Source organism: Brachyistius frenatus, unplaced genomic scaffold, assembly GCF_029030835.1.
Source record: "Brachyistius frenatus isolate BFR_SWC_R1_liver_20210118 unplaced genomic scaffold, ASM2903083v1 Contig_388, whole genome shotgun sequence".
Lineage (NCBI taxonomy): Eukaryota > Metazoa > Chordata > Actinopteri > Embiotocidae > Brachyistius > Brachyistius frenatus.
This window is the reverse complement of record NW_027210987.1, coordinates 42,501-62,773: the sequence shown is the minus strand read 5'-3', so window position 1 is coordinate 62,773 and position 20,273 is coordinate 42,501. Positions and strand designations below refer to the sequence as shown.

At 42.4% G+C, this 20,273-nt stretch overlaps 2 protein-coding genes across 4 annotated transcripts in view; one reads left to right on the top strand and one right to left on the bottom strand.

The window, feature by feature from the left end:
• Nucleotides 1–427: 427 nt before the first annotated feature.
• tsnaxip1 (translin-associated factor X interacting protein 1) lies at nt 428–6,104 on the bottom strand. Its single transcript, XM_069724657.1, has 11 exons — nt 6,018–6,104; nt 5,328–5,418; nt 5,072–5,174; nt 4,774–4,914; nt 4,558–4,651; nt 3,131–3,327; nt 2,821–2,962; nt 1,959–2,125; nt 1,692–1,793; nt 1,047–1,150; nt 428–684 (listed from the first exon to the last, which is right to left on the bottom strand). Exons 2-11 carry the CDS (start codon nt 5,381–5,383, stop codon nt 615–617), a joined length of 1,176 nt encoding a protein of 391 aa, XP_069580758.1. The 5' UTR covers nt 5,384–5,418; nt 6,018–6,104; the 3' UTR covers nt 428–614.
• Nucleotides 6,105–6,325: 221 nt separating this feature from the next.
• The window catches only part of ranbp10 (RAN binding protein 10), a 27,794-nt gene continuing 13,846 nt past the window's right edge, over nt 6,326–20,273 (top strand). For all 3 annotated transcript variants that reach the window (XR_011312303.1, XM_069724653.1, XM_069724654.1), the window contains exons 1-3: nt 6,326–6,524; nt 15,568–15,679; nt 17,568–17,620. Coding sequence is in view for 2 of the 3 variants with exons in the window: in XM_069724653.1 (XP_069580754.1) it covers nt 6,326–6,524; nt 15,568–15,679; nt 17,568–17,620 (364 nt within the window). In the remaining variant the exon portion in view is untranslated. The remainder of the gene's footprint in view (nt 6,525–15,567; nt 15,680–17,567; nt 17,621–20,273) is intronic.

Here is a 20,273-nt window from a genome sequence, read left to right as displayed (position 1 = left end):
ATATATATATATATATATCAATAAACATGAGCAAAGAGGAATCTACAGCCCTCAAGATATTTTACACGCATTACTTCACATTTTCTGGATTGATTCCAGGCAGCATCGCAATATGAAGACAGTTTTGATTTATTTTTCAGTTTCAGACTTCTGCTTCAGCTCCAGAAATATGGAGACGAATGGGTATTTTTCTTACATTTATTACAGTACATGTATTGTGTCATTGGAAATAGTGTTGTTTTTTTTTTTTTTTAAGAATTAAGTTCCTTCACACATCTTTAAGGTCTCTAAAATAAACAATCCAGTAAAAATGAATCATTTTGGCCTCAATCTGAAAAAGTGTTTCTACAGATTTGACAAAAACTGGAAGTAAATGTTCACCAGTGAAGTGAGCGCAACCTTTATAAAAAACTGAACGTAAAGTAACTCATTTAAGAAAGAGGTATATTTGTAAAAGATATCAAAAACGCTTCGCGTTTGCCTCGCCGCGATGGCAACCAATTCTGATGTTTAATTCAACACCTTCACCGACAGAAAGATGAAGAGCGGCTGCACATAAAAGCAATGAATCACCGTCAGCGATTTTATAGCAAATCTCAGACGAGACGATGACGTCACCGCTGCTGAACGGAGGCCGCCCATTCATCCGTTTCCTCATTTGACTGCGCCGTCCTCAGGGCCTCCCTGCACACGCACACACACACACACACACACACACACACACACACACACACACACACACACACACACACACACACACACACACACACACACACACACACACACACACACACACACACACACACACACAGGACTCTGATATGACACAGAAAAACAGAACGACAGAGATCCAGCCACACCTCTCTGTGTTAAAGGTCCATATGATCTGAGGGTCTGAGGATGCAGCGAGTCGTATGTGCCCTCTGAGGGGGAATTTTGACTTTAGCTTAAATAAACTTGACTAAAGTAGAGTGTGTGTGAATGTGTGAGTGTGAGTGTGAGTGTGTGTGAGTGTGTGTGTGTGTGTGTGTGTCTATTTATATCACCTAGACTCCTGGACAGCGAGCACGCCGCTCTCGGGGGCGGCAGAGTTGATCGGCTCCTCTGGCTGGTCGCATTGAATCTGACTTTGAGACTCCCTCTCATCCGTCTGGAAAAAAAAAAAAACAACAACAACAAACTGCTTGTTAAATGAAAGTTTAACATCTCGGTGGGGAAAAGCGCTTGTTCGTTTTGTTTTTTTTGCTGAGAATTGATTGGAAAATGGATCCTGCTGTCGTATCTCTCAGTTCACAACAAAGTTCAGATTTCTTTTTTTTTTCTTCTCCATTTTCAGGTCTTTATGCTAAGCTAACTGCTAGCGTCAATCTTCTCATCTGGACCTCGGTAAGAAAAGTAGAAAAAGCCACGCCGCCAAATGTTGAACTATTCCTTTAATCAAGGTTAGCGTGATTTACTGAAACAAATCTGTGCATGTACCCCTAATCCATGTACGAGAAAATATTGAGGCTCTTTTGGATTTGAACTGATGATTTAACAACAAGATGATGTCATTAAAAAATAATTTAAAAAAAAGCACCAAACCTCAAACGGTATAAAACGATTTGGGAAATAAAGACAGAAATCTGACATTTGTGTTCGTTTTATCCAGCTGACTGGAAATAAATATATATATATGTAATATGAAGCACCTGCACAGCGGTGGAGACGCGTGTCTCGACTGTCTTGTGGAGCTCCAGCAGGGTGTCGTACTCACTCTTCAGCTGCTCAAAGTCGACCTGCAGCGTCTTCAGCTGGACGATAAAACAACATGATTTTTAAGCCGCAAATTATTGATAAGTGTACATGCGTGTGTGTGTGTGTGTGTGTGTGTGTGTGTGTGTGTGTGTGTGTGTGTGTGTGTGTGTGTGTGTGTGTGTGTGTGTACACTCGGACTGCATGTGTCTACGTTATAATACCTGCAGCAGGGCGTCCTTGTGCTTCAGTTCGAGCGCCTCCCAGTCGCGTCGAGGCACGACGTCCCAGTAGTCCGCTCTCATGGCGTTGAGCTCCCGCTGGGCTTCGGTCAGGTCACCGCGACACACCTGCAGAGCGAGCTGCAGCTCCACGCGGTCCTGAGACTCCTCTGTCACGAAAAGAAACAAGCATCAGAGCGTGACACACTTTCTTTTTCCTGGTCATCAAATTTTTTTGGAATTTGTTGGATTTTTTTTGTATTTATAAACAGAAAATACATTTCTTGCTTCGTATTCAAGTAAAATATTGGATGGAATATTTGGATTCTTTGGCATATAAAATGCATATTGCTTATGTTTTATTTTAACTCTATTTGTGTTTAATTTTATCTGTTCTAATGTATTTGATCTGTTCTTATGTATTTGATCTGATCTTCTCATTTACTCTCAGCAAGAAAGTGAATAAACGTATTTCCCCAAAAATATTAAACAATTCCGCCCTTTTTTTTTTTTTTACATTTTACCTTTTTTGACTGACTTTGCGAAACTCTTTGTAAAATTATGAGTAAGTGAGGAAAAGTTCCGAACAATAACAACATTTATACTTTTGGGCAGCAAACAAATTAATATATCTTGGGTTTGTTTCATGCTACTGTCTTAATTATTTCCTCTATAAAATGTCCATCACATCACATCCTAAAGCTTGTTTTTTGTCTTAAACCTCAAAAACACATTCAGTTTAAAACATAGAAAACCAAATGAAATCAAGAAATATTTAAATCTGACATTAATAATTGCTGTCCATAATTAAAACACCAGGCCATCGTCGAAGTGAATGACGGCCGGACGGTTGGCGGCTCTCTACCTGCGTGTTCACCTGCAGGATGCTGCGTCTCCACTGAGCCTCTCGTCAGGTCGTTGAGCTGCCAGATCAGCAGCTTGCGGGCGTCGCGCTCCTCCCGGTACTGCAGGTACTGCTGGTTCAGCTCCGACTGCAGATGCTCCACCTTTCAGAGGAAAAATGGCAGAAAGTAACGATATTATATATATAATATTTTTATAATAACCTGGTCATCTGATCTGAACCTCACAGAAGTAGGAATTCACGTGCAGTTGAATGAACTTAATTCGTACTGTGGTTAGAAAAAAAACCACTTCACATGTATGCCATGTACCACCGTCTGCGTGGCCTTCTCTTTCTCCCTCACGGCCTCCACGTCTCTCTGCAGCTGCCTCCTCTCCCTCTTCAGGACGCCGATCTCAGCCCGCTCCGCCCCCCAACGAGCCTGGATCTTCCTCTCGCACTCCTCCGTCGCCAGACTCAGACGGGACCGCAGAGGCTCCAGTTCTCTGATCTGATCCCGCTGATGCGCTGAAACACACATGTGTGAAGCAAAGATGAAGAATCCAGCGTAGAAAACAAAAGGGCTGAAACGTTTCACCAATCAATTACTGGACGGACAGAAAAGTGACTAAGACATCTTCAAAAAGTTGATGATGGATGGATGGATGGATGGATGGATGGATGGATGGATGGATGGATGATGGATGGATGGGTGGATGGATGATGGATGGATGATGGATGGATGGATGGATGATGGATGGATGGATGGATGGATGGATGGATGGATGATGGATGGATGGATGATGGATGGATGGATGGATGGATAGATGATGGATGGATGGATGGATGATGGATGGATGGATGGATGGATGGATAGATGGATGATGGATGGATGATGGATGGATGGATGGATGATGGATGGATGGATGAATGAATGGGTGGATGATGGATGGATGATGGATGATGGATGATGGATGATAGATGATGGATGGATGATGGATGATGATGGATGATAGATGATGGATGATAGATGATGGATGGATGATGAATGGGTGGATGATGGATGATGGATGATGGATGATAGATGATGGATGGATGATGGATGATGATGGATGTATATACAAATAAAAATAGAATAATATTAAATTAAACTAAACAACAGTGCAACAGTGTTTTTGATGTAGGATGGATTTGGCTGTATTATATTAAACATTATATTACTAAATATACAGGTGATATGTAAAAAAAAGGAAGATAAATAAATCCCTATTAATAGTGTGCATATATTTGGAAATAACTCTTTTAATTAAAATCCTAGAAATGTGTTTTCCTTTCAAACAGAGCTACGCTGACCTGTTTCTTGACCTTGTTCCCAGTCTACGTATGCGAAGCTAAGCAAATCATCTCCAGAGATGAATCTTCTCATCCAACTCTCAACGGGAAAGCAAATCAGCAATAATACCCAAAAATGTCAAACAATTCCATGTAAAAAACGGTTTATGTAAACAAATCTGTGCACGTCCACTAATTTGTTTAGGGTCAAATAAAACTTTGTAATATCACCAAACTTCACCTCTTCATACTGCTAGAAAACCTATATGCAAAAGTATATGCAAAGACAACAATGTGAACCAAACAAACTCTTAGTTAAGCCATTTTCATTGGTGAAATACTTTTTTGTTGTTGTTGTTTATTCTTTTATTCCATTCAGTTGTAGGAGTGTAAATTCCAATCCAGCTTTCTAATAAATCTACTGACCTAAAGTGTTTTCATATTCCTTTTGGACGGCAGACAGAAGGGGCCGGTAGGTGACGAACGCTTCCATGAAACATCCAAAAACACTGCGGTAGACCTGAAGCCCCGCCAAAAAAAACAACAGGTTTTTTAGATTACAGGATGCAAGTCCTCAATCATCGGACTGGAAAAAATGTATGTATAAACAAAACAAAAAATTATAAAATGAGAACATCGCACCTGTAGTTTCAGCTCCTGGTATTTGGGCTCGTGTGGGTTGATGGCACGCAGCTCCTTGTTCGCAAAGCTCTCCAGATGCAGCAGGAGTTCAGGCTTTCTGCCACGGCCTGCATAAATGTAACTGCTTCCTGTCCAGCACAGCTACAGGATTTAACACACACATATATACGCATTTATATATATATAAATGCAATAGTTGTGATGGGGACTTTGCTGTGACACTGGAGGAGATAGTATTTTTTTTGACACCTTAATTCCTCTTCATAACAACGTAAAGACATGAGTACCACTTTCTTACCTTTCTTGTTGCACGTGGTTGGACAGAAACGTCACGTTCTCCTTCGTGCCCTTCCTCTGACGTCAGGCCTGTGTCATCCTGTGGACTGTGCTCATATGTAAGTCTAAAGTTAAAAATTAAAAAATAAATAAATAACAAGAACAAGTAGCTTTAAACGTTATTTAAACGTTTAAAAGTTATTTATATTTGGTTACAGTTAATATGAAGATACAAGTATTTATACTGTGTGTAAATGTATTATTTTTTTATCACTTGCCTTTGTTTTTGTGACGTTGATAAAGGCGGAAACTTTATCTCTTTGAGTGGTGACATCTCTATCTGAATTACGACAAAACGAGCTTTTGTTCCTGAAAAAAATAAATGTTGCGTTTGCTCCTTTAAGCTCAAGGTTGTGGCTTTAGCATCACGAAGAGCACGGCATTGTAGCAGGGTTCCCATGGTAACAAGGAAGGACTACGTAAGAAGACCCCTCATATAGTAGTCTGCGTCGCGCCTAACTAGTTTTTTTTTTTTAATTTTTACAAATTGTGCAAGGAATAACTTTTTTCCTTATTTAGAAAATACGTGACATTAATATTGACTAGCGACAGCAACAGATATATGATAACCAATTATATTTATATCACAGAGGAACTACAAAGAAATAAATACAATGTTTAACTTCCTATAGTGTTTTTATGAGCAGGCACGATGTTTATTTATTTATTTATTTTTTAAACATTACACTTCATTTCCAGTGTGGTAATAATTCAAGTTCCATTTTCTGATGTTAAAGATTAATTTATATAATATTTTCTCGAAAATGTCGAAGCCTAAAACTACATTTCCTAGCGAGCTTTCTCGGTGGGAAGAAGAAGAAGAAGAAGAAGAAGAAGAAGAAGAAGAAGAAGAAGAAGAAGAAGAAGAAGAAGAAGAAGAAGCAGAAGAAGAAGAAGAAGAAGCAAACCCCGGTGAACCAGTTGTCGGAGCCGTTGTAGTCATTTGGAGACACGCTCGGATCGAACTGCGCGTGCGGCTGCACTACATTACCCACAGTGCACCGCGCCGAGCCGACAGTACATTCTGCTGCTGATCCGGGGATGTCACACCGCTGCTATTTTCTCCCCTCAGTCCCTCTCACTCTCAGCCTTACAGCTCCAGCGGACTGACAAACGGGGGCTTTTTTTTTTTTTTTTTTTAAGGGGGGAAACGAGAAAGAGACGAACAATAAGACGCGCAAAGAGGCCCGAGGAGAGAGGAAAAAACAAAACGAAGATGGCAGAGCTTGGAGCGGGAAGCCTGCCGTTGGGGGATCCTGCTTTTAATTACCAGGAGCACGAGCTGAGCGAGCGGCTGAAGCGGCTCTACCCGGCTGTGAACGAGGAAGAGACCCCGCTGCCCCGGTCCTGGAGCCCCAAGGATAAGTACAGCTACATCGGGCTGTCACAGAACAACCTGCGGGTCCATTACAAAGGTCAGAGAGCCGGCTTTAAACATCCCTGATGGGGCTGTGAACGTGTGGGGGTCACAACGAGCAGCTCGGATCTGACAGTGTGTTGTTGGGGAGGGGGGAGGGGGGGGGGTGTCTGTCTCTCACACACACACACACACACACACACACACACACACACACACACACACAGTATGCGATTATGTTGACTGTGTGTGTGTGTGTGTGTCGTCCTGGTAAATCTAGTCTGAGCTGCCTCTCCTGTCCTCTAAACCTCGCTTTGTTTCAGGAAATGATCAAGAATAAACCCCTGACAGTTGGTCTCGAGCGTTCACCTTCACCCAGCACGCCCCCCCCCTCCTCCCCTCTTTGTTTATTTGTTTATTTACAGTTTGTGGCGTTGTTTGTTTGCCGTAAAAAAATTAAAAAAAAAGAAATAAGCTGGACTTGTATATCTGACGTCCTCCATAGTTGTTGTTTTTTTTTGCTGGAAAAGAGGGGAGGAGGGTGGTGGTGGTGGGGGGGGGGGAAGGCCCACTGGCAGCAACAACGACGCCGATGAGCTAACTGGATGGTATTCAAACTGAACGGGGGGGGGCTAACGCGAATGCTACATCTTTTAATGCTAATACAGCAGTTAGCCTTGTGGCTAACGTTAGCTCACCGAGCTGTGGCCAACGCTGCACTGAAAAACAACAGCACACAAGATGGACACGAGCCAAACTTGTGTAGTGTAACGTCGATGCTGGTTATTGTGTTGTTGTTGTTTTTTTTTTGGGGGGGGGAGGTGGGGACTCTAGCTGGCAGCAATATAGAATATATATGTATGTATACATATATATTCTATATTAAAAAAACAAAACAACAACTGATATTTGTTGTGTATTCTCGCGTGATTTCAGAGTGCACTGTTCTGGAAGTATTTTTTTTTTTTTCTCCAGAATTCGTAAATCATGGAAGCAACCGGTCCAACTCCATTCACGTGTGTGTGTGTGTGTGTGTGTGTGTGTGTGTGTGTGTGTCGCCTGTGCCCCGAGCAGAACAACAGCCTCAGGTCCAGTCTCCAGCAGGCACCAGCTGCTGTGAGGACAGGAGGCCCCTCTGCGCAGCACATTAGGCCAAATGTACCGATCTTTGCAATAAATCTGGTGTATCGGTAAAAAAAAATAACCTCTATGGCATTTTAAACCACAACAGCAGCAGCTGAATTGATCCAACCTCCCTTTAAAAATCAAAACAAAGGTGACATCTTATGTGAAGAAATCCTGATATTTTCCATCAGGCGACATGTCAGGGCAGCCTCCCCCTTCCCCCATCTCACCACCTCCTTCCTTCCTACCAGTAGCAGCAGAGCTCAGTTGTCAAGGCTGTGAAAGATCTCCATAAATGCATTAGCAAGGCCACACTTTTAAGGCCCATGTTGGCTTGTTTTACATCAGTGCAGAGGATGAGAGGATACAGAAAGCTGCATTTGGAAAAAAAAGAAAAAAAGGCTGTATTTGTGATCCTACAGTTTATAAATAGCAGGGACGCTCCTATTTGTTTAAATCCAGTCTAAGGTGGATAGCCAGATATAACCCCACAGACCATTTAATGCATAATTGATCAGGTCCCCTTGCTGGTGAAAGTGATCAAATTGAATAATTTAAAAAAAAAAGCCTACATTCAATTTATCTATTAAATTCATATCCGTGGATGTTGATTTGTGTTGGTGACAAAATAGAGCTTGTTTTCGTATACCTTCCAGTGTAATCTGTTTTTGTGTTTACATTTTTTTTGAGGATCATTGTATTGTCGTTGAGGTTATGTAGGGCGTTGAGTTTTTATGTCTGTAGAAAGGAAAAAAAAGTGCAGAGATTAGAGTGACACTGCACAATTGTTTGAGGGGATGACATATAAATAGGTTCTCGTTTCTGGAGTGTGTAGGATCTTTTTTTTGTTTCCCTGCCGGTTGTTCCAGCTCCTGCTCTGTTCCCCCTCACCCCTTGTGGTTTGGATGCTATTTTGACCAGTGTGCCAATTTTTTTCTCTGTTCAAGGCCATGCAGCGTCTACCTAAATCCCGACGTGCACCGGCACAGATGAATCTGCCCAGTCTCGACGATCCAGATAGAAACATGAGCAGGCATAATGACTTAGCATGAATACAGCAAGTGATGTGATCTTCTCTGTTACAGAAACAACACCTCTTTGGTCCACGAAGAAAGTCTGTGCTTTATTGGATTTATTCAAATGTTAATTTATGAATATATATATATATGTATAGTGTTGTTTGGGCTCCTCTAAAGTATTATTATATTTCTAGGATATACTCGACATAGCTGCACCTTCCACGATGACTAAGCTCTTTAAGGACTTTATTAGAAAATGTGACATTTCTCTGTGGATTTTATATTATGTTTGTACGATAAACACTATTATCCTTTTATCATATGTCATTATGATAAGCAAATAAAGATTTATTTATATAGAACCTTTCAAAACAAAAGTTTAGGCAACTATTTATTTGCTACTTCATATGTCTGATTGATTTCAGAGTGAAATGAATGATCAAAATAGTCAAAGTGAATGACAAGTGGCATTAAAGGAATAGTGCAGCATTTTAAGACATTCACTTCCTTGATGTCATAAAATGTGTATGTTTGTGTATAAATATGCAAACGTGAGAGAAATATGAAGCTACCGTTAGCTGGTTAGCTTTGTGTAGCTCAAAGACTGGAAACAGTTTTACCCAAAGTATAAAAAAAAGTACACTTGTGAGGAGAATTACAGCTCAATTACTAACAATTTTTTTTATCCTGTCTGTTTAATTTCTACAAAGAACGGATGTGGGGAAATGATTTTTACGACACGTGTCGGGACTGTTTCTCGATTGTTGTGGCAGAGCTAATTTTATTAGCATCTTAAATCTACATATTTTTTACCAGCAAATGAACACACTAATCAACAAACAAAAAAAACAGTCCAAGAGCAACATTCACACTTGATTATCTGGTCTTGACCAAGAAAGCGCTTATATTATTTGTTAGCTAATGTCGTTAATCCTATAAAACTGCTAACAATTATATCTCGATATAGATCTTTGTCTATAAACTACAAGTCATTCTGTTGTTGCCGTGAGACGAAATGAGAGTGTGTAGATACTCGCAGCCAGCAAGTGCTGAATATTCACAACACAGAATAGAAGAAGTGTCAGAAACTGGCCTCCCTGAACTTAAAGTTGCTCCTCAAACCTGACGACCAGGTCCTTGATGAAGAAACCTGGAGTTTTACGGAGCTTCGGGATAAAAAAACAAGATTTTTTTTTTTTAGCATCCTTTCACTCAGTGGTGGTTATCAAACTCCCACTAATCATAAGGTTGGTGGTTTCCATCCGCCCAGATCCTCCTGTCCACATGACAAAGTGCCCTTGGTCAAGACACTCAACCTCTAATGTTGGCTCCTGATGGGGGTGTGGGGGGGGGGGGGCACCTTGCAGCCTGAATCCCGAGGAGCTGACCCCCTTCACCCAAAACCACTTCACAGTCAGGTCAGGGAGGTCGCAGCCTGGAAAAGATAACAGAACTACATCATCTGCAAAAAAACAAAACAATCCTGAGGTCGCCAAAGGGTACCGGACCCTCTCCCAATCCCCGGCTGTGCCTTGGAACCTTGGCGGGGTCCGTCCATCCATTTGGGGAGGGGGAAGGGGGGTGACCGAGTGCCAAGAGGATGGAGACAAAGGTTTTCAGGTTTCATTATGCGAGGACCTAATTGCTCATCGCAGCAAGCACCAGCGGCCCCTCGGAGCCTTCGGGACACCTTGGACCGGTCCAAGTGGATCAAACATCGTGCTACTTTTATGACCCGTCAAAACGAAAGGTCATGTTCAATTTAGAAGTGAGAAATCTTGTGCTCATCAGAGTTACGGCTTCAGCACCATGGTTTTTTTTAGGTGTCTTGTGGCTGCATTTAATTTTTTGTGCGGTGACGCAACTGAAGTTGGACTTATTTTGTATTTACCGGTTCTGGGATGCATTTGGTTCTTGTGACTGAACCAGGATCGGGCTTGGACCTGCTGTAGCTGTGCATAACCCGTTTTAAACCACTTCAACTTTCAAAAACATGGGTTTTTTTTGGACATTAATTGATACTTCCTCCACCTCCAGTCCAGTTATGAGCCAATCCAAACATATACTCAGACGCTGGAATCCTTTTTTATTTTTGGTTTGGTTTGGTTTAAGTTGTTGTTCTTTCAAAGACAAGCTTGTTGAAATGTTCAAAGGATCTCTGCGTAGTTCCGTTTTTTTTAAAAAGTCACACACATCTACATTCGTGTGTCTCTGGCTTTTTTGTGTGGTTGGTTTAACTTCTCCTAATGCTGTATTTCATTTCATTTCAAGGTCGGATGTTTTCAACTGCTAGATTTAAAACAATCAATATGGTATTTTGCAACTGTCATTGAAGCTGAATTGGATACGTGAGGAGCTGTCGTATCACACATCAATTTATTATCACATTTCCTGAAAAGTACCATTATGTTCCACGTTTCGGAGCCGATGTAACGGTCATGTTTTGTGGATACCCTGTTTCTAAGGGGTAAAGTTTAAGGTTGAAATTAGGCAAAACTACGGAGGTCGGCTGTGACTTTCGGGAGGTTTAAACTTTGTTGTGTCGCCGGCGGTTTTGATTCCTGGCTTTGCATTTTCTCCCCGTTTGCAGTGTCGTTAAGCCCGACTCCGAAACCGTCACAGGCCGGCACCCGTTACGGTAACTCTGCCGCCGTCGGTTGGTGCTTGGGATTGTTTCCACATTGAAAAAGCGGGAGGTCAATAGACACGGTTCAATTTCAGTGTATCAACTAAGAAAGAAAAGGTGCGACTTGTCCCATTCAAACAGGTGCAACAAAACCTGACAAGAGGTCTAATAAGATATCTGAAAATCTGTAGTCCCGGTAACCGTTTCATTGGTATTGGCTCGTTGGTATTCTCAGTAAACAAGCTATTCTTCCTTAAAGTTACCCCCACATAACAGTTTTTGGGTCATAGGTTTAAGCAATCGTCATGCGGCCTTCATCTTATGTCGCATTTGTGCCACGTCAGCAGAATGTTGAGAACAAACACGGGAGTGTTTTGTCACATTATACCAAGACAACCAGATCCTAACAGTGTATGCTTCCTTTTTATTTGAGCTGAAATGTGCGTGGTTTTTTTTCTGGATTTTCATTTCAATGTAACACCAAGGAGTCTCCTGACGGTCTCTCTAAGTTGGAGCTGAGCTAACCCCCCCCCCGCTTTGCCGCTCATAATAACGGTCAGAAAGATAATGGCGAGGCCGTCGTATCTTCTAGGCGGCTCGCGGCGTCAAGGTGTTTGCAGTGGAGCACAATCTGCTTTAAAGGGAGGCCAAACCAGGAGCTACAAAGTGAATCTGTGTACTCGCAAACACGAGGCAATATGTAGCCTTGCCCCGCGTGGCCCGATGCCCAGACACTTCTATTCATGTTTTTTTGTTTTGTTTTGGGGTTTTTTTAGATGCGAAATTGCTCCTGAACGGATGAAACGTTAAAAGAAAACGCCAAAAGACAACAATTTATTAATCCCTTCAATCAAAGGGAGAATTTGGTTTCCTTTTGAGAAAAAGATGTCAGGTGAAAAAATAATGCAAAATCCTTTAGTCTGAGTGCCATTAATTCTCTCTTTCAAGCTGTACCGATTCAACAAGTAGCTCCGACCCAGCCATCCGATTGGTCAACTGAACATTTGAAACGTGCTCAGATCACCGTGACAACACACACCCTGCTCATCACTAGAAATATCACTCCGCCTTCTCAATGGGAATATATAATTGGAATAGAATTTCATATAATATGCAGTATTATGTTGTTTTTACTTGTTATATTAAATGTGACCTATTTGGCGAAATCGGGTCTTTTTTTCTTTTTTATTGTTGTTTTTTTTTGGTCGGTCCGAGCACCCTTACCGTAACACCACGGATAGTCACGGCGACTAGCTTAACCGGTTTGGTTTTTAACACGACACAGTGCTAAAATCTAAAAAATGACACGACTCCATCGATATTTTATTTTTTCAACCAGACTGAGCTAGCTGAGCAGTTTCGTGTTTCTATGTGCTGTATTTATTCAGTTTCAGAAACGATCCCTAGAGAGCATTTAAAATGGACTGGATATCCTCTCTGTTGCTAGGGTCGTTGCTAAACATTGTGTACATTTACGTAAGAGTCTGCTGACGCGACTTCATTTTTTACCAGTTCTTTGTCATACCTCCGTGTGTTGCCATGGAAACGGAGATCGCGCTAACGAAAAAGTTTTATATTTTGAGAGCGCATTTGCCCCACAATGTGAAATACATTTTTGATTACACATTTTATTTAGTTGGTAACTATTGGCAACGATGAGGTTAAAGTGAACCCTACTGGTGTGATATAACTTTGTCATATTCTAAATCTAATCCTCTAACTCCATTCGTGATGGGGATCATCCTGCTCTTCACTCTGTTGTTGACGAGACGAGTTCATCACGCGGCCGCGTGGCCTCTATTGAACTTGCTGTTATTGAACTGATAGATTTTATAACACACACACACACACACACACAGACCCCTCGACCTTTGACCCTCGACCCTCGGTCGGAGGAGGTTGGACGTCACACAACAGCTGTGCGGGATATCTTTGTCTGAATTATCCCGCCAAACAAACACAATGGCCTGTTTTTTTATTTATTTAAATATGACAGCTAATGACCTGATTACCCCCCCCCCCCCACACACACACACACACACACACCTTTGTGAAAAATTATATTTTTCGAACTCGGGTCTCGTCATTTTTTTGAAGGTGTCCTTAAAAGTAGTTGCCATCTACACGGCTTGTAAAGAGACCTGTTGGCCCCCATCGAGGGTCTAAAAATAGACATACGAATGTTGCTGCAGCCCATCGGACCGGACAATCGCACGCACACACGCCGGTCGCACACGCATGTAACACGTAACAACGACGGCTTTCGTGGCGCCGTTCGTGAGGTCACGGAACCGGAACAGAGTCGGAGACGCTGTCGTTTCCTACGATGAGCTGCCGTATTGTGCGTATCTTAAATGCAAATGTGTAAAAAGTGGGTGTTTGCGTAGATGTGACATACATTTGTTTTTTTGGGGGGGGAAAGTCGCGTTGTGTCTTCGTTAATTATAGAGCAGAACACCGAGCTCGGTTTCTCCCCGTTAGCGCATTCGATCGTCACCGTGTGGTGTCCTGTATGTCTCCGGCTGGCTGTATGTTGTTGACCGAGGCTCATGTCTCTCGCACACACACACACACACACACACACACACACACACACACACACACACACACACACACACACACACACACACACACACACACACACACACACACACACACAGGTTACAGCCTCTCAACATTTCACACGCACTCACACACACACACACACACACACACACACACACACACACACACACACACACACACACACACACACACACACACACACACACACACACACACACACAAGAAGCTCAGAGACTTTTTATGTATCACAACAGGTGAACTCGGTCAATTGTGCGATTACACGGAAACAGAAAGAGATGCACATGCTTACTGAGGAGGCAGTTATACAACACGCTACCGAACACGGCAGTCTCTCTCTCTCTCTCTCTCTCTCTCTCTCTCTCTCTCTCGCTCGCTCGCTCGCTCTCTCTCTCTCTCTCTCTCTCGAGGGATTGCGTAAGCAGCGATCTGAATATAGAATGACGGACAGTAATGACTGTTGTACTCGTGAATCTAATCGGTCCAGACACAAAGCACGAGCCCGGTGACCCCGTTGTTTACATCTGCACCACGAGGCCCGACGTAGAGTCCCGTTATCTCCGCGCGACGAATCGATGGCCGTTTATAATCCCGTAAGAGGAGAGAGTCGTCGCAACAGAAGACTGGATCAGCGGGGAGGAAAATCAGTCCTCTTTTGAGCTTAACGTGCGCCTGACTGATGATCGCCAGATTTTAATTGTTGCTGTAGGTCCCAATGCATCACGTCAAGAGTCTGATATGTGGATATGCAAGACTTATAAGAAAATGAAGTACGACTAAGAGGGATTTATCAAATACAGCCTTGAAGGGAAAAGAAGGATGAAATAAAAAAAATAAAAAATGTGCTTTTTCAATCAGTTATTCAACAAAAATATCAACAGATGTAATATTTTTTCTGTTGAAAAAGAAGCTATGCTCTTGACCTCGGACGGTAGCGTCGACCCCGTTGAGCTAAAGTAGCGTCTTGTAGTTGTTTGGCTTTATTGTTCACCGGCCTCTGACATCGGCTCGCTGAAACTTTAGATCACTCTTTAGGAAATAACAACCTGGCAAAAAAAGAAATCCCGTTTAAAAAAAAAAAAAAAAAATTCGCAAAAAATGCCGTCAACAGAAGCTCTGCTGAAAGTAGTCTTTCTACGCAAACCTAACGGAAATACAAATAAAAATACATTCCTCGTTTACAGTTAGCGTGACTCTGCTCCTTCTCTGGAAAACTGGAAGTGACGGGGTTTCTGGGAAATGTGGTCTTCTCGTCGAAACGTGGAATACTGTGTGTTAAATTACTATAAGAGACCGGACCTTTTGTGCGTACAGTCGGCTTATGTGGTGAATTAATATTTAGTGAACAGCGTTTTAAGCTCTTATTTTGACAGCAGATGTAGCCCCTGTATCACAGATGGCTTGTTTGCACAGCTACGTCACTTTTATGATTTTATTTTTTTGCAACTTTGACAATAAAAAATATAATAAAAAGAGATTAGAACTAAATGATCATATATTATATTATATTTTATAGTTAGCGCTTAGCAATAATATATATATATATATATATATATATATATATATATATATATATATATATATATATATATATTATTGCTAAGCGCTAACTAAGGCAGTTAAGAGTGAAACTTCTTTCAGACCATCTTTGCAGCAAATACTTGCCCCATGTTCTTCTAAAATGAATATTGGAAAACGTCAAGCTTCATGCCACCATGTTTGTTCACCTTGTGCTTCTCTGTTTGCAGGCCATGGCAAGAACCACAAGGACGCGGCATCAGTGCGAGCCACGCACCCGATCCCCGCCGCCTGCGGGATCTACTACTTCGAAGTCAAGATTGTCAGCAAAGGTCGAGACGGGTGAGCAGATAACACTTTTTGCGCGCTTTTGGGGTCCTTACGTGCGTTACCGCGGTAACCGTGCGCGCCCATAACATTTTCCAATACGCCCCAAAAGCTAAAAAAAAATAATATTCCGACGCAGTAACTGCCGGCGTTTCCTTGTATTAGTTTTAATTGTGTGTTCAGCCGATTTAAGGAGAACAATGTTCCCGTCAAGCAGGTTTTCACCTCTTCCCACAATATTCAAACCTTTTCAGCCCTAAACCGTCTCCTCATCAGGTCCTCATGTGATCTGACTATATAGTGAACAACACACAAGTGTCAAAACTCTTTAAAAAAAAAAAAAAAAAGTCTTGCGTGTAATGAAGAATAATATTTAGAATTAGATTGAACTAATCCAGCATCGTTTGCCCCAAGATGGTCTTAAGTGTCAAACGGTGCGAGCATCTTCTGGGATTGATAAAGTTGTTGATCACTTTTATTTCTTTGCCGTGTGTGTTTGGATTTCAAAACTCACTTCTTTCTGATCTGATTGGAGCTGAAACTGTCCTCCACCCCCCACCCCCAAGAAAAGTGTCAGGTTGCATCATGTTAACCGCTCCCCAGTTGAGCAGCAGAACAAACCTGCGTTGTGAAAGAGTCTTTGTGAAGTCGGGACTGTCTGGTATGTTTAAACAGCTTTCCTGCGTCTCGAGCCGCTGAGCAGAGTCGACGTAGGCAATTTACGCGCAAGTTGCGACACAACATGAGCGCATCACAAGCGCTATTAAACTAATTTCTTCCATTCATACTGGGCAGATAAAAAAACAAAAACAAAACCTGTGAGACAGGAAACGCTGTACGAGTCGTTCCACTGTAATAACGTATGTACTGGATCTATATACCCCTGAAACTGAGCAGAAGACTGAAATAAATCTAAACAAAGTAAAACCAAGCCTTAAAGTCGAAACTGAAATTTCAAAGCTTCGCTTCTGAGCTGAGCGGCAACCAACGGCGACGTCACTCGTCGGTTTGTTGAACGGCCGTTATGAAGCCTCGAGATCGGAGTTTTTTGGCACGTCGCCATCTCTGCTCGGCGCATTTTGGAGCAGGAAGTGATCATATTTGGACGAGCTGAAGGGGGGAGGAGCTAGCGGTGGATTTAACTCGATACGATTGGAAACCCGACGATACTACGTCCCGCCCCACCGATAGCAGAAACCTGACTGCACCACAGGCCTGTCAATCAAACACGTCTTTTTGAGGCTTATTTTCTAATTAATGACGGGATTATTTTCAGACGGCTTTGCGCAAACTGCGAAACTCATTTGACAACTTCCTCTCAAAAACATCTTCATCCTCCTCCGCTGATCTCGCGTCTGCGACTCTTTCTTCATCCTTTTTGCATCGTAGATTTTATTGAATTGAAAAAGCAGGAAACTTGTGAATGAGGCTAATCCACGCAGCTCCGACCAGATGCTTACTTGCTGGGATTTAAGTGATGACCTCAGCATGTGCTAAAACACATTCAACCGACAGCATTGATGACTTGTTCAATTGACTTTCCTAAGCTTACTTACATGAAAATGACGCGGGCCGAGCGCTTATCCTCGTGTGACGGACTTAAGATGTCACCTCTGACCCCTGAGCTTTTATACTCTTGATGTTCGGACTCTCTCTCCCGAGTTCCCTCGGCGATGAGTTAGTCCACGCGCTTAGAAAAAAAGAAAACGAAAGGAGATCAAAGACGGTTGATTCAAAGTTACCTCTGCCTGACACTCATCTAAATATAAGCTGTATTTGATGAGTATTTTTTTTAATTAATTTTTTTTCCAAAGCTTTCGGAAGAAGCTGATCTGCCTGTTTGAATGTGATGCGTGTTTAAGAAACAACCGCACTGAGAGTGTCTTCTCATTTGTGTGTGCAGGTACATGGGCATCGGCCTGTCCGCCCAGGGAGTCAACATGAACCGACTGCCTGGTGAGTAACCCCCCCCACACACCCCACCGCCCCCCCCCCCCACACCCCTCCTCCCTCCGAGATGCGACCAGCAGCGATGTCACCCGTCGGTTTGTGGACGGCCGTTATGAAACCTGAAGTTCGGAATTGTCCCGAACGGTTTGGAGCAGGAAGTGACCATGTTTGGACGAGCGAGGGGGGAGGTGGATCTGACTCGATCTGATTGGACACTCTGCGATACTAGGCCTGTCAATCAAACAGACCCCCCCCCCCTCCAAAAATGGCTTTTTGAAACTTATTTAATGATGAATGAGGGATTATTCTCAGATGGAACTCCAGAAAACTAATCAGAAGGAGCGACTTTAGCTAACAACACCAGAGAAATTGTATTGATTGAGAATTTTACGAGAAGTTGAATGGGAGTCTATGGAGACGGAGGCTTTTTGGAGCCGACCTCTAGTGGCCATCGGTGGTATTGCAGTTTAAGGGCACTTCCGCATCGGCTTCATTTTTCAGAGCCGGAAGCTACGAACACTTTTTATATGCAGTCTGTGGGAACAACATTAACAACATGCTAACATTAGCATCCTTCCTACTTTCAGTAGATACAGCGAGGGTGCGTTTAAAAAAAAAAGAAAAAAAAAGAAAGATGTATATTCTGGTCTGGTTTTCAGCAGCTTGAGGTCGAGGTTTCTACATTCATAGCTGAATTTTAGGCTTTTTATTACGAGGCCTCGCCCTAATGAAACACGCGCAGAGAAACAGACGAATTAGCGCGCGACCTTGCACAGGAACTACGTAAATAAATAGTTACTTGAGGTAACCGGAGTTCGATGAGTACGTTTTGTATCTTGTGTCTTTCAAAGGGGGGCGGGAGGTCCCGTTGGCGGGTGGGCGGGCGGGAATGGAAACACTGGATCTGTAGGACATATCAATCCTGAAATTAACTTAAGGACGTCACGGCGGGCGGGTGGAGTTTATTGATGAAAGGACGGTCGGAGCAATCAGTGAAATGGGAGGAGGGGGGGGGGGAGAGGGGGAATAAAGATTCCCAAAGTCACTCGGACATAAACAGAGTCCACGGCGAGCGCTTCATCGCGCCGGCGTTTTAACAATAACGTCAGCTTGCTGGGCCCGGAGCCAGAGTTTGAGCCACTTTAGCAGTTGGATCAGACCAGACGGGGAAAAAAACAAAAACATCCCGCGTCGCCGTCTTCTTTTGTCCGATTTCACCGACACAACCGGACGGTCCGCCCGGCGCAATTAAGCAGCTCTCGACGGTGAGCCGAACCTTCCTAATTACTTATTGGCTGACGGTTTCCAGCCCTGTGACCTCAATGGCTCAGATTACAATCGAGCATTGACAAGCGTTGTGTTTACTTCAGGCCTTTTTTTTTTTACTTTACAGAACGGGGAGATTTCTCATTTTTCTAAAAAAGAGTTGACGATCAGCAGTTTGTCATTGTTTTCATACGGCGTGTGGGTATTTTTAGAGCTGATGAAGAGAAGGAAGATGGAGTGGAAGCGTGTGTGGAGGCGAAATATATATATATATATATATATATATATATATATATATATATATATATATAAAGGTAGATGAAAGGACTGAAGAAGAAATATATTTTTGTGGATAAATGAAAGTAGCTGGAGACGTGCCAGCATTTATGAGATTTTGGGGATGAAAGCTGGGATGGAGACGAGGCCATGTGGCGTTTATTTTATTTTTATTTTGTATTTTTGTTGTATTCCTGCCGGATGGAGTTTGTTTCAGTTTCACCCTGAAGAGTGTGACGGCTGCGGAGAACATGCCACCGAGCAGTCGTACGGATCAGCGACAGACGATGTGGACTCGCGGTGCCACTTCATACTAATCCGATTTAAGACAAACGCTGCTTCTCACTTAGTCAACGACAGATCGCTCAATCTGTGGGGGGCGGGCGGGGTAGGGGGGAGGGGGGCTTTGAGTTAAATGAATATTATGGAGGGATTTTGTGAATGTTTTTTTTTTTTTTTTTTTTTTACACATTTAAGGTCATCATCGCAGGTCATTTATTGAACATTATTAGTATAAACTTGTACTATGTTGTTTTGAATATTAAATTACAGTGTGTTTAAGTAATTTCACACATTTTCTGATATGAATACATAATAATCACAAAACGTACTCAACTCGTCTTAATAATCAGCGTGGTATCAGTGTGTAAATTCACCCGCTTAATATTGAGTATATTGGAATTAATCCCAATGAATCGCCATTTTATATTTGTTTGAATTAAATTTGTGTGTGTGTGGGGGGGTGACACTGACATGTAAGAAGGGTTTCTATTGGGAATTGAATTGATATAAGCAGTGGCCCAATGTTCTCATAGAAGAACGGATTGATTCCCGATGCTAAAGATAAAATAAACTTGCGGTGAATCACTCGGAAACATCATCCGTTTCTTTTCAGGATATATTGGTTATGATTTAATAAGATAAACTAGTCTGCTGACACATAAACATTTATTGTGTACTTGCTGTACACTTTGGCCATAAACTCAGACTGTGACGCGATTGGTCCGTGTATGGTTTTGTTTGTTTCAGTCCTCTACTTTTCCACTTTGAATTCCTTTTGGTTTTTTTCAGTTTTATCCTTCTTCTTCTGCCCTCAACCTGACCCCACCCCCAGCCC